This window comes from Panthera onca, chromosome B1 (assembly GCF_046562875.1).
Source record: "Panthera onca isolate mPanOnc1 chromosome B1, mPanOnc1 haplotype 2, whole genome shotgun sequence".
Lineage (NCBI taxonomy): Eukaryota > Metazoa > Chordata > Mammalia > Carnivora > Felidae > Panthera > Panthera onca.
The window spans coordinates 131,170,155-131,185,365 of NC_138342.1; the positions used below are offsets into that span (position 1 = coordinate 131,170,155).

The window sequence follows — 15,211 nt, forward strand, 5'->3', positions numbered from 1 at the left end:
TCTCTGTTACTCTGCCCCCTTCTGTTACTCCCCCCTTCTCTGTTACTCTGCCCCACAGCAAGGGCTTGGTATACTCTGCGGGAGGAACAGCTGGTTTTTAAACTGCATTGGTAGAGGTGCCTGGGTGGCTCAGTCCAAGGTTGAGTGTCCAAATTCAGCTCAGGTCATGATCTCCCGGTCTGTGAGTTCGAGCCCTGAGTCAGGCTCTGTGCTGACAGCTCAGAGCCTGGAGCCTGTTTCAGATTCTGTGTCTCCCTTTCTCTCTGACCCTCCCCCATTCATGCTCTGTCTCTCTCTGTCTCAAAAAATAAATAAACGTTAAAAAAAATTAAAAAAAAAAAACTGCATTGGTGTGAGAGACCACTCCTCTTGGGTTTGCTTTTGCACCATGCCAGTTAGATCTGACCAGCTTTCCTAGCCAGTAATGAAATCCTGTTTCCTAATGGAAAATAGCTAAGAAGTGACTTACCTATGATATGATCAAAGATCCATAAGGATCGTTAGGGCCTACTACCACTCATCAACAGGAGCTTCTTTATCCAGACTGCTTTTCTAGAAGAAATGGGGTCCTAATTAGCCTCTCCTATTGTTGTCTCTTCAAATGGTGGCCGTAGGTCTTTTTTTAAATGTTAGTGGAACGTGTTGTCTGTCATGCTATGCTGGGGTCAGGGCTGTGCAGGCAGGAGAAGCTGAAATGTATGCCCTGCGGGCATGAGGAACGGAGGACAGGGGCCCCGCCATCTGAGACACATGAGCCATGGAGAGTAATGAGGGAGCATTTGGCTGTTTCTTGTCATGAAGTTCCTCTGCATTGAATGCGCTCATGTGCACAGAAATACTGCATTTAACTGGGGTAATTCATTCTACAGTGGAGAAGTGAACTGTTCTCTCTGAAATACAATATAATTATATTCAGGGAATGAAAGCAAGTGCATTTTGGCTCATCCAAAATTTGGATCACTTTCACAAGTTTTAAATAACTTCCAATATTTTTTAAGAAGGAGAAAAGGTACCATATATCCATGTACAGATGGGTAAACCAGGCCATACAAAGGCTGTCTAAAGCCCCAAATCGGCCAGTTCAGGAGGTCTCCTACCACCACCTCAGAGCTCTTCCCAAATGGGATTAAATTAAAATATTAACCAGAATTCATGTATTTGAATATAAATTTTTAAATTTTTATTTATTTATTTATTTATTTATTTATTTATTTATTTATAGTAAACTCTACACCCAATATGGGGCTTGAACTCATGGCCCTGAGATCACTAATTGCATGCTCTTCCAACTGAGCCAGCCAGGCTCCCCTTGAATATCAATCTTTATCATTACATTGATTTATCTGACTTTTCTCACTGAATATTTTTTCTTCTCCAGAGTAGGAAAAGTTGACATCCATCTCTCCCACTTTTTTTGAGGATTAAAAACAAACATCTGAATAGCTAAATAATCCTAAAAACATTTCGCAGGAGCTTATGATTTGTTCTCCAACCAAGATCAAAATGTGACATTGTCTTATTGCCATGTAATGCCTTACACATTTTCTCTCTATCCCATTTCAGTTTTATCTAGATTTAGATTCAGATCTTATCTGCAGAACAAGGAGAGTGAAAGCAAATTTGTGGGCACATTATGAGATTATAAGCACTTTGGAATGATTTGTGGACAACATAATGGAATTATAGAAATGTCAAGAGGTTGGCAATGGTAGTTAAGATAAGCATTGGAATATTAAAGCCTCATTTGTTATGAGAGGAGTAAGTTGGCCATTACTTATGATTTACCCGAAATAAAATACATATATAGTTGTTAGAAATACAAACATCTAACTCTTGCTCTATTATAAAATGTGTGTGACAAAACTTATGATGGAATCATACAAAATGCTGAGCTAAAAATAAATATGCAAATAGTGTTCTAGAAAGTTAAAAAAATTTTTTTAATGTTTATTTAGTTTCGAGGAAGAGAAAGAGAGACAGAGTGTGAGAGGGGAAGGGGCAGGGAGAGGGGGAGACACAGAATCCGAAGCAGGCTCCAGGCTCTGAACTATCAGCACAGAGCCCCACACGGGGTTTGAACTCACAGACTGAGTTGCATGCTCTTCCAGGTCACAGATCATGACCTGCGCCGAAGTTGGACGCTTAAGTTGGATGCTTAACGGATGGAGCCACCCAGGCACCCCTTTGTTCTAGAAAGTTTAAACCATAGTTTGACTTCTCTTTCTTCTGGCTGTCATTAGTATCTGAAGTAATAGATTTTACAGGTATGTCCAAATCACCATTAAACAATGAGCATAAACAGTGGTATAGCTAATCTACAAATAGTTTTGCTACTGAAGGGCAAAAAAAGTGTGATGCCTCCTCTCCCATCTGGGAAAATGGAATTAAAGTATACTTCTTAATGTTTATAATAAAGAGGGTGTCAGGGAAGGAACGAATGGGATACATACCTTGGTGTTCTCCCTGAGAGGGGTTTTCGGGTAGCTCTGAAGAGGACGTAACTGGTAATAACTGAGAACATTCCCCACATAGACAGAAACCGCCACCAGTAAAGTTTTATCGTGAAATACAGAGGGACAACCCACATCTGCAACAGTGTCACCAGCTGTCAGAAAAAATGAACAGAAAGTCTCTTTCAATGATTGAGGGCCCAGAATGTCATGTCCACTATTAAATGCTTCGGAAGCTACTCTGGGGGAAACCACTGTCACCATCTCATCTATAACATGCAACTGGGTCACCATCCAGCTGTAAGCTCTTCTATACATGCTAAGTTTTGGAAGGAATTAGTATGGTGGTCTGAAAATTCAAATGGGAAATCACCCAAAACATTCATTTTTCTTTTACCTCTTTTCTCCAGGATAGTTCAGATGAAAGCAACTTTGGGCTTCAAAAGCTGTGTGGTTTTGGACAAGTGAGCCTCACTTTTGTTGTAAAATTAGGGATAACAATGCCTGCCCTTCTTGCCTGTGCTGAGGTGGGGATCAAACGAGACCACGGATGGGAAAGTGCTCTGGAAACAGTACTGTAATATATGGAGCCAAGGGGCTGTTGTTCCTATCATGTACACGTGTGCAAATACATGGTGACATCAAAGGGAGGAGGTGGCATCACAGCAGCTTCTGGGACCTCTTCTGCCTGCTTCCCAGTGCACTCCGCAGGGTGAACCTTGGAGTCCCAACTGTGGGGCCCCCTCACCCTTGACTATTGGATTTGCAGCCCACCTTTTGCTTCTTGTCTTTCCTTTGCTTTTGTTTTGCCTTTTCCAGGCAAGCCAAGGTGGGGATCAAACTCTTCCCTATTCATCTGTGTGTAACTCCTTCATGGCCTGTACCACTGACCTGAGTCCAAGTCACCTTCAGAGGGTTCTTTAAGTTGGCTGGCCCTACTCTCATGTGGCAGAAAGCAGGGTAGACTGAGCTGATGGGTTGTGAGTCAACAACTTGATATGGTTACCACAGTGATGCTCCCATTCTTTAGAGCAGGCTTAATGCCAGCTATTACCTCTCGTGAAAGAACAGCCAGCAATAACCTCTGGTCTTATGTTTTAGCACATGCAGACTAACCCCCTATTACTTGCTCAGCACCAAAGTAAGAGAGGGATGGCAAAGAGGTTTTGTCTCAGGTGTGGACTTGAATTGGCAGTGGCCCCTGGCAATGCTCTGTTGAGGAGGATTCTGAGCCTGGGTCCTGGGGTAGTGGAAAGAGCATCATGATTGCTTAGTTATGTCTGCCAGTGGTGTGGAAACAGTTGTTAGGGCATGTATTTCATGTATTTTTCATCTGAGTATAACAAAGACTGATGTTATTGATTTGTCTTTTTCTTTCTTTCTTTCTTTCTCTTCCTTCCTTCCATCTTTCTTTCTCTTCTTTCTTTCTTTCTTTCCTTCCTTCCCTTTCTTTCTTTCCTTCCTTCCTTCCTTCCTTCCTTCCTTCCTTCCTTCCTTCCTTCCTTCTACTTCATCTTTGTGATAAAAGGAGGCAGCTGAGGAACAAAAGCCTATGGATATAATTTTGGGTCCTTTAATAAGGTCTTGGTCATAATAGCCTTAAGGTCATAACCAAAATTATTTGATAAGACTTCAAGATGTGCATGAAAAAGACAAGGCCATAGCCGTTCCTCTTTGCACATCAAATAAGAAGACATTTCCAAGGTTTTTCATTTTTTTTATTGCTTCATCCCCATAAATGAACTGATATGAAGTCTTCTGACAGTTGCTCTAAATCTTTGGGAGAACACTAGAGTTGTAATAATACATGCATTTGAACAAAAATACACATGGAGCCAATCTAAGGTGATTATCTGGAGAGTGTGGGAGGAAAAATACCCTATAACCTCCCTTTTTTGTTTTCAAATTCCTGGCAGTACTTTCAGGGAATAGTATTTTTTTTTTTTAAATGTTTATTTATTTATTTCTGAGAGACAGAGACCGAGCATGAACAGGGGAGGAGCAGAGAGAGAGGAAGACACAGAATCTGAAACAGGCTCCAGGCTCCGAGCTGTCAGCACAGAGCCCGATGCGGGGCTTGAACTCACAGACCATGAGATCATGATCCGAGCTGAAGCCGGACGCTCAACCGACTGAGCCACCCAGGCGCCCCAGTATTTTTTTTTTTTTAAGTTTATTTAATTTTGAGAAAGAGAGTGTGTGGGTGCGCAGTGGGGGAGGGGCAGAGAGATAGGGAGAGAGAATCCCAGGCAAGCTCCATGCTGTCAGCACAGAGTCAGGGAAGAGTATTCTTTACTCTTGCCTAAATTAGTCAGATACAAACTTGCCTTGATTCATTGAGCTTCGCAGATACCATGTTTTTACAAATTGAACGTCTGTGGCAATCCTGTGTCCAGCGCATCCATCACGCCATTTTTCCAACAGCATTTATTTCAATATTTCAAGCCTTTTCATTATTATTATATTTGCTACAGTGATCTGTGATCCGTGATTGCAATTCACTGAAAGCTCAGGTGATGGTTAGTATTTTTTTTTTTAGCAATATTTTCTAATTAAGGTAAGTACATTGTTTTTTAGACATGAGGTGATTACACACTTAATAGACTACTGTATACTGTGAATGTAACTGTGATTTGCACTGGAAAACCAAAAAGTTCATTCGGCTCTCTTTATTGTGATACTTGCTTTATTGTGGTGGTCTGGAACTGAACCCACGTTATCTCAAGGGTATACTTTTAATTGCTTTAATTTTCCATCCTACCTTGTGAGTGTGGTTATAGGTAATATGTGAATTAGCACCTTTATTTATGAAATCAAGATAAATATATATCCAAACAGGACAAACAGCTTTACTTAAGGAAGTAGAATACTGTTCCTGAGAACCAGAGACCACATAGTAGGTAGTTAAGACTCCATGTATGTCTACTTTAGCACTCAGCATTAGCAACTCTGACCCTCTGCTATTGCTAATAAAGGTGTACAGCCTCTTAAAAGAAAATCACACCAGAATTTTGGCCATTTATTTCCTATAGCTGATTTTGGAGATAGCAATCTATGATAAGTGATATGTTTTCTGACTTTTTTAGTTCATTATCTCTGATATTAAAAAAGGAAACAAAAAGGGCACCTGGGTGGCTCAGTCGGTTGAGCGCCTGACTCTTGAAATGGGCTCAGGTCATGATCTCACAGTTCGTGGGATCAAGCCCCACGTCATGCTCTGTGTTGACATCATTGGGCCTGCTTCAGATTCTCTCTTTCCCTCTCTCTCTCTGCCCTTTCCCTGCTTGTGCACACACATGCTTTCTCTCAAAGTAAATAAATAAACATGAAAAAAAAAGGAAACAGACATGAACTTCATCTTGCAAAACCTGATCATCGATCTTTTGCATTTTTCATCTTTCTGTTTGAACAATTTGATTCATCTTTACATTTCCCCATAAAAATACTGAAATTTTTTGCAATAGTAAGAGTCAGTTCATTTTAATTCAGCGAAACTGCCATGCTCCTATTTTTATACTTTAGATCATAAGCTAAAATTGACAGGACTAATCCATTTCCTCAAATCCATGGAGTTATTACAATCTATAATATTTTGGAGCAATGATTGGATTATATTTTTATAATACTAGGTCTCCTTGTGGATCTATAAAAGTACAACCCATTTCTAGATGATCCCAAATTTCTCTTACTTGATGCCTGGGTTTAATTAGCAGTGCATAGCAATGTCAAATGTACAGACATCCCACTTCTTAAAAATAGGCCTTAGAGGTCAGAAACAAAGGGAAAGCAAAAGAACATTATAACATATCAGGTATGAAAATATTTGATTTCTTAACTAAGTGTATACCCAATGCCATATTTTCTCAACATGTAAGGGGAAAGGTCAGAAATTTGCATTATGAATTCAATTAATTCTATGAGGAGTCATTTTGAAATGAGGGCCACATTTCATATCAATTTAAAAGGTTATCAATTTCCAGAGCAGTTAAAACTTCTCATTTTTAATAGCAACTGCCACATATGAAATGTAGGAATTTGGTGCCTCATAAATAAACACACGAAATATGTGAAATCGAGGTGTATGCATGCGAGAGGAGGCCTGGCAGCTGGAACACATTAATAATGCCAGAGGGGTCACCATCTGGGCATGTGCATATAAAACACATCTGCATTGCTGGCGAAGGGCAGCCTGTGCATCTGTATCACATCACCAAACGTTCTCCCCACCCACACATCGTGGCAGAAGGAATTTCCTGACGAATCACATGCTGCCCAAAGGTACCATGTTTTTTTCTTGTATCTATGCACATAAGGAACCTGAAAAGAACAGCAAATCAAGTCAAAACAAAGGTATCTTTTTATTTGCCTACTTATACAGAATGATGAATGGATCACACAACATGAGAGAGGGAGAGAGAGAGAGGGAGCGAGAGAGGGAGAAGGAGGTGGGAGGGAGGGAGGAAGTTATGTGATGCTCATTTCCTTTGCACTGCAAATCCCAAAGTGTTTGCAGCCATTTGTACATGTGTCTGTGTGTGTTTGTATAGGTGGAGGTGGAGCAGGAGCAGGGAGATGCCAGAGGTCAGCAGGAAATTCCCATGTAAATAAAGGACTCCAGGAAGTACTGCTGCTATGATTAGCACACAGGCAGTGAAGGGAAGTATGGATATAAACAAGTAAACGTTGGGAACTTTGGCATGTGGAGGGCTATTAGAAATTCACTTGGTCCTTATTTCTAGTTCCAAATCAATTCAGACTGTTGATTTTGCTCTTTGAATTCTTAAAGGAGATTGTGCCATGCAGTGTTAGGTGTGTATGTGACTATGCATGTATTTGTGTGTTGCCTCACTTTAAAAAGATTTGAGCGGGCCTAAGGCTTTACTGGTACAGTAATATGTTCTAGTGTTTCACGGCTATTAATAGGCAGGAAGTTGATTTAAATAGAGCAATGTTTCAATCTGTAGCAAATTATTTGCCTGTGTGTTGAGGCAAGTTAACAGTGTGCCTGAAACCCAAATTCTTTGTATGTAGTCATCAGGCCTTCTCTTGATTTGAAGGGAGGTAAAAGGAATCTTTTTTGGCACCTTCCCCCTATTTCCTTCAGATATGAGAAATAGGGATATATCAAAGCAGGTGGAGAGGCCGGTGTTGAATGAAATTTTATTTTTTTAATTAAATTCTGTTTAAAAATGCTGTTAAAAGCGTTTGGAAATAATTTCGTTTTGAAGCTCTGCCATGTCTACAACATATCAACAGCATCAGTTGAAAAGAGAAAAATTCAAATATCCAGATGCTCTGTCTATATTTTACTAAACATATGACTATTTGGGAACACCCAGGTATTTAGTAGTAGTCCAAACAAAATAAGAATTTTCCACTTTCTGTCTATTTTCTCTCTTCACTTTTTGACATCACCTTGGAGCAGGTGATGTTATATTTTCAGACTTTGTTTTCTAAATAACATGGCTCCTTTGCTTTAGGTATTTATAATAAGCTGCTCTGATGTCTACAGCTCCTACAGACCATGGAACAGAATCTAAGATTAAATGATCACTTCAGAATATAGACATATTTGTTAAAAGCTGTACTCTGAAAATATCTTGAGCTTTTGGATTAGTTCCCTCACCTCTGACGCACATGATCCAAATTATGCATGCAATAATGTGAAAATAGGGGCACCTGGGTGGCTCAGCTGGTTAAGCATCCGACTTCGGCTCGGGCCATGATCTCAAGGTTCATGGGGGGTTGAGCCCCACATCGGGTTCTGCACTAACAGTATGGACCCTGCTTGTGATTCTCTCTGTCTCCCTTTCTCTCTGCCTCTCCCCTGTGCTCTCTCTCTCTCTTTCACCCTCTCAAAAATAAATAAAAACTTAAAAAAATGAAATGTGAAAATAATGCTATTTTATATATAATATATAATACCCTCAGGGTATAAATAAATAAGTAAACTGGCCCCCACCTTCTGCCATCTATGTACTTAATTATTCCATCCCAGTAACATACAGAGCAATATCAGAATTGTTAACCTGCACTCCCATAGGACAGTTTTACCAACTAGGTACAGTGCTCATTTACAGTGTCTATTGCCTTAATCTTACAGATTCCTCTGATTTCCAAAGGTATGTAGCATCTGATTCTTCAGATGCTGATTTCATCAGTGAAACCATCTGGGCTTGGAGCTTTCTTTGGTAGAAAGATATTAATTATTGGCTGAATTAAAAAATAGATATAGGCCAGAGGCAGGATATATGGGGTGACTTAAATGGGTAAAGCTAGTCAAAGGGTACAAACTTCCAAACTTCTAGTTATAAGATAAAGAAGTCTTGGGGATGTAATATACATTATGGTGACTATAGTTAACAATAATGTGTTGTATATTTGAAAGTTGCTAAGACAGAAAATCTTGAAAGTTCTCATCACACACGCAAAATTATAACCATGTGTGGTGATGATGGATGTTAACTAAACTCACTGTGGTAATAATTTCACATCATATGCATAAATCAAATCATTATATTGTACACCTAAAATTAATGCAGTGTTATATATCAATTATATCTGAATAAAAAATAGAAATAGGCCTATTCAGGTTATTTATTTCTCCTTTTTTGAGTTTTGATATAGTTTGTGTCTTTCAAAGAATCAGTCTATTTCATTATGGTTATCCAGATTTGTGGACATAATATTCCATTATTTTCTTTTTATGTCCATAGGATCAATAATGATATCCCCTCTTTCTTTTCTGATATAGTAATTTGTGTCCTCTTATTTTTTTGGTTAGCTGGCTAGAGCTTTATAAACTTTACTGATCTTTTTCAAAAAAGTTTCTCAGTTTTTGGTTTCACTGAGTTTCTCTATTGATTTACTGTTTTTTAATTTAATTGCTTTCTGCCCTAATTTTTAAAATTACTTTTCCTCTGATTGCTGTAAGTTTAAATTACTCCTTTGCCTAGTTTCCTAAAGTAGGTGCTTAATTTACTGATTTTAGATCTTTCTTCTTTTCTAATATATGCATTCAATGCTATAAATTTCCCTCTAAGCATTGCCTTTCCTGCATCCCACAAATTTTGATATGTTGTATTTTCATTTTCACTTAGTTCAACTAATTTTTAGTTTCTCTTAAGTACTTCTCTTTGACTCATGTGCTATTTAATCTCTAAATATTTTGGGATTTTGTTCAACTATCTTTCTGTTATGGATTTCTAATTTAATTTTTGTGGTCTGAGAGCATACTTTGTATAATTTCAATTTTTAAAAAAAATTTTTGGTGTGTTTTAGGCCCTGGATGTGGTCTATCTTGGTGAATGTTCTATGTGAGCCTAAGAAGAATGTGCACTCTTCTGTTGTTAGATGTATTCTATAAACATCAATTAGTGCAGATTGATGAATGGTGCTGTTCAGGTCAACTCTATCCTTACTAATATTCTGCTTTCTTGATCTATCAACTACTGAAGGAGGGTGTTGAAATCTCTAACTAAACAATGGATTTGTCCATTTCTCCTTGTAGTTCAATCAGTTTTTGCCTTGTATATGTTAATGCTTCTTGTTAGGCATATACACGTTAAGAATCGTTATGTCCTTTTAGGGGGGGTCTCGGTGGCTCAGTCAGTTAGCATCAGAGTCCCAATTTTGGCTCAGGGCATGATCTCATGGTCATGAACTCATGCTTGTGAGATTGAGCCCCACACTGAGCCCCAAGTCAGGCTCCACTAGGGGGGGGGAGCCTCTTTAAGATTCTCTCTCTGCCCCTCCCCTACTTATACTCTCTCTAAAAAAAAAAAAAAAAAAGAGTTGTTATGTCCTTTTAAATAACTGAATCTTGGGGCGCATGGGTGGCTCAGTCGGTCGAGCCTCCGACTTTGGCTCAGGTCATGATGTCATTGTTTGTGAGTTCGAGCTCCGTGTTGGGCTCTGTGCTCACAGCTCAGAGCCTAGAGCCTGCTTAAGATTCTGTCCGCCTCTCTCGGCCCCTCCTCCACTTGCCCTCTCTTCCTCTCTCTCAAAAATAAACATCAAAAAAAATTTTAAATAACTGAATCTTTTATCATTATGTAATGCCTCTTTTTCTCCCTGATAATTACATCTTTATTCTTATAAGTGAGTTTTTTGTCAGCAACATATAATTGCGTCTTGTTTTTTGTTTTGTTTTGTTTTTTATTCATGGTGACAATCTCTGTCTTTTAATTGGTGTATTTAGACCATTCACATTTGATTACCGATATAGTTGGATTAATATCTACCATATTTGTAACTTCTCTGTTTGTTGCATAGTGTTTGTTTCTTTTCCTTCTTCCTTTTTTTAGACTCTTTGGCTTTAAGTGAGAATTTTATGATTCTATTTTCTCTACTCTATTAGTATATTAATTATATATTTTTTCATTTTTTTATGTTTTTGGTAAGGCTTCTGGTCAATAGTAGGCTATTAGTAGTTAGGGTCTTGGAAAGTCAAAAGTTATATGCAGGTTTTCAACTGTGTGTGTGTGGGGGGGTGGGGGTGGGGGTGGGCAGCATCCCTAACCCTCCTGTTGTTCAAGGGTCAACTGTAGATTGTTACTATTACTGCTTTGAATGAAGAGTTATCTATTAGGTTAAGAATAAGAAAGAAAAGAATTTATTTTATCTTCATTTACTCCTTCTCTGACACTCTTCCATTCTCTATGTAGACTTGAGTTTCTGACCTATACAATTTTCCTTCTTTCTGAAGAACTTCTTTTAACATTTCTTGTAGGTCAAGTCTCCTGGTGGTGAATTCCCTAATCTTTTTGTTTGTCTGAGAGAGAAAGTATTTCACTTTCACTTTTGAAGGATAATTTCTCTGGATTTAGAATTCTAGATTGGTGGATTTTTCTTTGAATGCTTTAAATATTTCGCTCTATTCTTTTCTTGCATATATGGTTTAAGAAGAAGAATCTGATGAAATTCTTGTTCCTCAGTAGGTAGGGTGTTTTTCTCCCTCTGGCTGTTTTTGAATTTTCCCTTTGTCTTTCTGCAGTATGAATTTGATATGTCCAGGTATAGATTTCTTGGTATTTGTTCTGCTTCTTCTCTGAGTGTCTTAGGTCTGTGGTTTGGTGTCTGTCATTAATTAAACAAAAATTCTTGACCATTAGCCCTTCAAATATTTCTTCAGCAGCTTTATTTCTTTCTTCATTTTGGTATTCCAATATGTGTATATTATGTTTTTTGAAATTGTTCTACGGTTCTTGAATATTCTTGTTTTTTAAAATTCTTTTTTTCTCTTTGCCTTTCAATAATATTATTGAATTTTATTGAATATTGAATTATTGAATACTATTATTATATTCAATAATATTATCTTCAAGCTCACTGATTCTTTTCTCAACCACATGTACTTTATTGATAAGCCTACTGAAGGCATTTTTCATTTGTTTCAGTTTTCTTTTTACTTTAATAATTTATTTTTTTCATGGACTTTCCACCTCTTTGCTTGCATCACTTATCTGTTCTTGCATGTTATCTACTTTTTCCATTAGAGCTCTTAGCATCTTAAGCATAGTTACTTTAAATTCCTAGTGTGATGATTCCCAAATCACTGCAATGTCTGGGTCCGGTTCTGATGCTTGCTTTGTCTCTTCAGACTGTTTTATTCTCCTTTTAGCATGACTTTTAAATTTTGGTTGAAAGGCAAACATAATGTGTGGGGTAAAAGAACTGAGATAAATAAATCTTTTGTGTTAATTTGCCTGGGGGTTGGGCTGTGATTAATGTTTGCTGTAGGTATCAGAGGCTTCGATTTCCACTAGTATACTTGTTTGTATCTCTCTCTCTGTCTTTGAGCTTCCATCAAAACTCCTTCTTGTATAGCCTCTGAGGCTTGCAGCTCTTTCAGCTATAATCCACTGTTATACTGGACACCTGCGATGTGGTGGCAAGGCAGGCGGACAGTGCATGTATTCTATTCTGTGATTAAGTCTCAGTCCTTTTGTGGGCCTCTGTCTCTGTGCCATGATCTTTACAAGTGTCTTTAAACTTTTAGTTTTCCCTTTGGATGAGACAGGAAGGCTAGAGGGGGCTGGACTGGGTAATTTCTCTTCCCCTACATTGGAGAAGGCTCTGATTTCCATTGCTGTGTCTCTGTGATGGAGAACACTCTGGGTCTAGTTCAGAATGATTACTTTTCCCCTCCCTCTGCCAGAAGCACAAAGGTTTTTTTTTTTTTTTTTTTTTTTTTCCCCCTTGGCTCTACATCATCGGAATCTGGTGGCGTTCCTGGAGCTGGAAACCTCAAATAATATGAGGAAGTCCCTAAGACTGTGGCCGCCAACAGTTTCTCTCTCACACTAGTCTAAACTCCACTTCCAGCCAATTCTTTGAAGTTACTCCTTACGTGTTTCTAACCATTGTGCGGCTCTTGCAGCTTCTGCTCCCCGTCAGGAGATCTCTGCTGTGATTCCCTGCATTCCCCTGTCTTTCCAGATTTTGGCTGGTGGTTTTCTCACTAACCTTAATTCTCTGATAGATCCGAGAAAACTTATTGACGTTCAGTCTGTCTAGGTTTTTCTTGTGGTAAGATGGGGGTGATGACTTTCAAGCTTTTTACCTGTCAGAGCTACAACCAAAACTCATTCCTATTTTTAAAAATTCCATCACTTGAAATATCAGGAAATGGAGACTCACTGTGGTTAAATGCGTGGCTGAATTCTTCTAACTCCTAAGCAGGTACTCTTCCCTTTACCATCCTGCCTCTGGTTGCTATTAACACATCTCACAAAATCAGCCTGGGGAACAGTGTGTGGGCAAAGCATATGGCAGAGCAGAGGGTGTGGCAGGAGAAGCAGGTGCACTGCTTTGAAAAAAAACAATACATTGAGATCTTGTAACAGAGAGTGCACATTAACAGCTGAGTATTGGCTTTAGGTTTACAAAAGGGTTCAGAAAAGGATTCTTTTATTAATAAACTGCTTTCACTGTGTGATTAAAAATTTGAAACTATTATATATTATATCAATATCTTTTGAATGCATTCAGAGTTCAACTCATGGTACTGAACACTCACTACGTATCAGTCACCATGCTAGAAGTTCTCACAGGGAAATGTTTTTGAATTCTAGTAACTTTGGAGACAGGTTCCCATCTTCAGTGTTTCCATTCTGCAGATTAGGAAAGCATGGTGCAGAGATATTTAAGGAGCTTATCCTTGACATGAAAAAAAACCCCCAAAAATTAGTGAGGTTGGATTCTAGTCTCCACTCTGCAACTAGTTAGTTATATAACCCTGAGTGAGTTTTTTAATCCCTCTGAACTGTATTTCACAAAGGGGATAAAAAATAATTATCTTCTGGAGTGATTTAGATAATGTATAAAAAACACTTATCACAACTTAATAATAACTAATTTATATGTAAATATTTATATATAGTAATTTATATACAAATCTGTTACTATAGGAATTATAATTAAAATGTTATGAATAATAGTGTTACTAATAAATTGATAGAGATTATAAAATTGAATAATAGAAATAAACTGTATTATATGGCCCCTTGTAGAAAAGAGCCAAGAACTTCATGAATCTTATAAATATGTTCAAAACTCTCTGTAGTTCTGCTAGATGTCACATGATCTTAGATGCCAAGAGAACCAATGTAAAAGTTAGGTTTTCCCTGGATGATAAGGCTGTTCAATTCAACATTTGTGGAAACATGTCCTTATCAAATTCCATCCCAAAGATGTTAAATTGAGGGGTGCCTGGATGACTCAGTCGGTTGAGTGTCCAACTCTTCTTGATTTCAGCTCAGGTCATGATCTCATAGTTTCGTGAGTTGGAGCCCCACATCGGGCTCTGCACTGGCAGCTCAGAGGCCTGCCTGGGACTCTCCCTCTCTCTCTCTGCCCCTCCCCATTCTCTGTCTCTGTCAATATAAATAAAATAAACTTTCAAAACAAAAGATGTTAAATTGAAGAGTATGTCAGGTGCAGGGTTTTTTTGATACAGTTCATGCAGAGTACAATAAGAAAGCTGGAAACTAGTGCTGGAATCAGCTATTATTGCTCTGGAAACCATTTCCAAATTCAATGGTTACAGATTTCACCATGAGTTCCTGAAATGGCTGTGTTCTGATGACTGGTTCTGGCAGTGAACTCTTTAGAAGAAATGCAAAGTATGGGGCAAATTTGAGGCAGCAGTATGGGAAAGATCAGCCTCACATGCTGGCTCTCAACTTGAGCCAAAGATTGTCAACAGAGACATGCAGGGAAAAGGGGCTACTCCACCCATTCCTTTGGGACAATGCATAATATAGATTGACCAGTGGGCAAAGAAGTAGGAAATATTCTAGAGGGTAACCGTGATTATGAGCTAATCTAGCAGAGTCCCAATAGAGCTACCATGAGACCAAAATCTGTCCTTGACCACTGTGGGCTATCTTCATTTGGGTTCCCGGCTTTGTTAAAGTGCCAGGCAGGATCACTCTAACAGAAGCCACTGGGGTGCCTGAGTAGCTTAGTCGGTTAGGCATCTGACTTGGGCTCATGTCATGATCTCACAGTTCATGAGTTTGATTCCTGTGTTGGGCTCTGTGCTGACAGCTCAGAGCCTGGAGCCTGCTTCGGATTCTGTGTCTCCCTCTCTTTCTGCCCCTCCTCCACTCACACTCTGTCTCTCAAAAAATGAATGTTAAAAAAAAAATTAAGGAGAGGCCACTATCACAGTCATCTGGTCACCTCCAAGGGGATCCTTAGGACCACAGAACCCCTCTTGGTAGCCATAAAATAGAGGACCTGTGTGATAGAAGAAC

At 38.8% G+C, this 15,211-nt stretch overlaps 1 protein-coding gene across 5 annotated transcripts in view; it reads right to left on the reverse strand.

Annotated features, from left to right (window-relative positions):
* The window catches only part of RNF175 (ring finger protein 175), a 47,591-nt gene that overhangs the window by 16,728 nt on the left and 15,652 nt on the right, over nucleotides 1-15,211 (reverse strand). For all 5 annotated transcript variants that reach the window (XM_078445680.2, XM_078445679.2, XM_078445681.2 and 2 more), the window contains one exon: nucleotides 2,451-2,605. In XM_078445680.2, coding sequence (XP_078301806.2) covers nucleotides 2,451-2,605 — 155 coding nt within the window. The remainder of the gene's footprint in view (nucleotides 1-2,450; nucleotides 2,606-15,211) is intronic.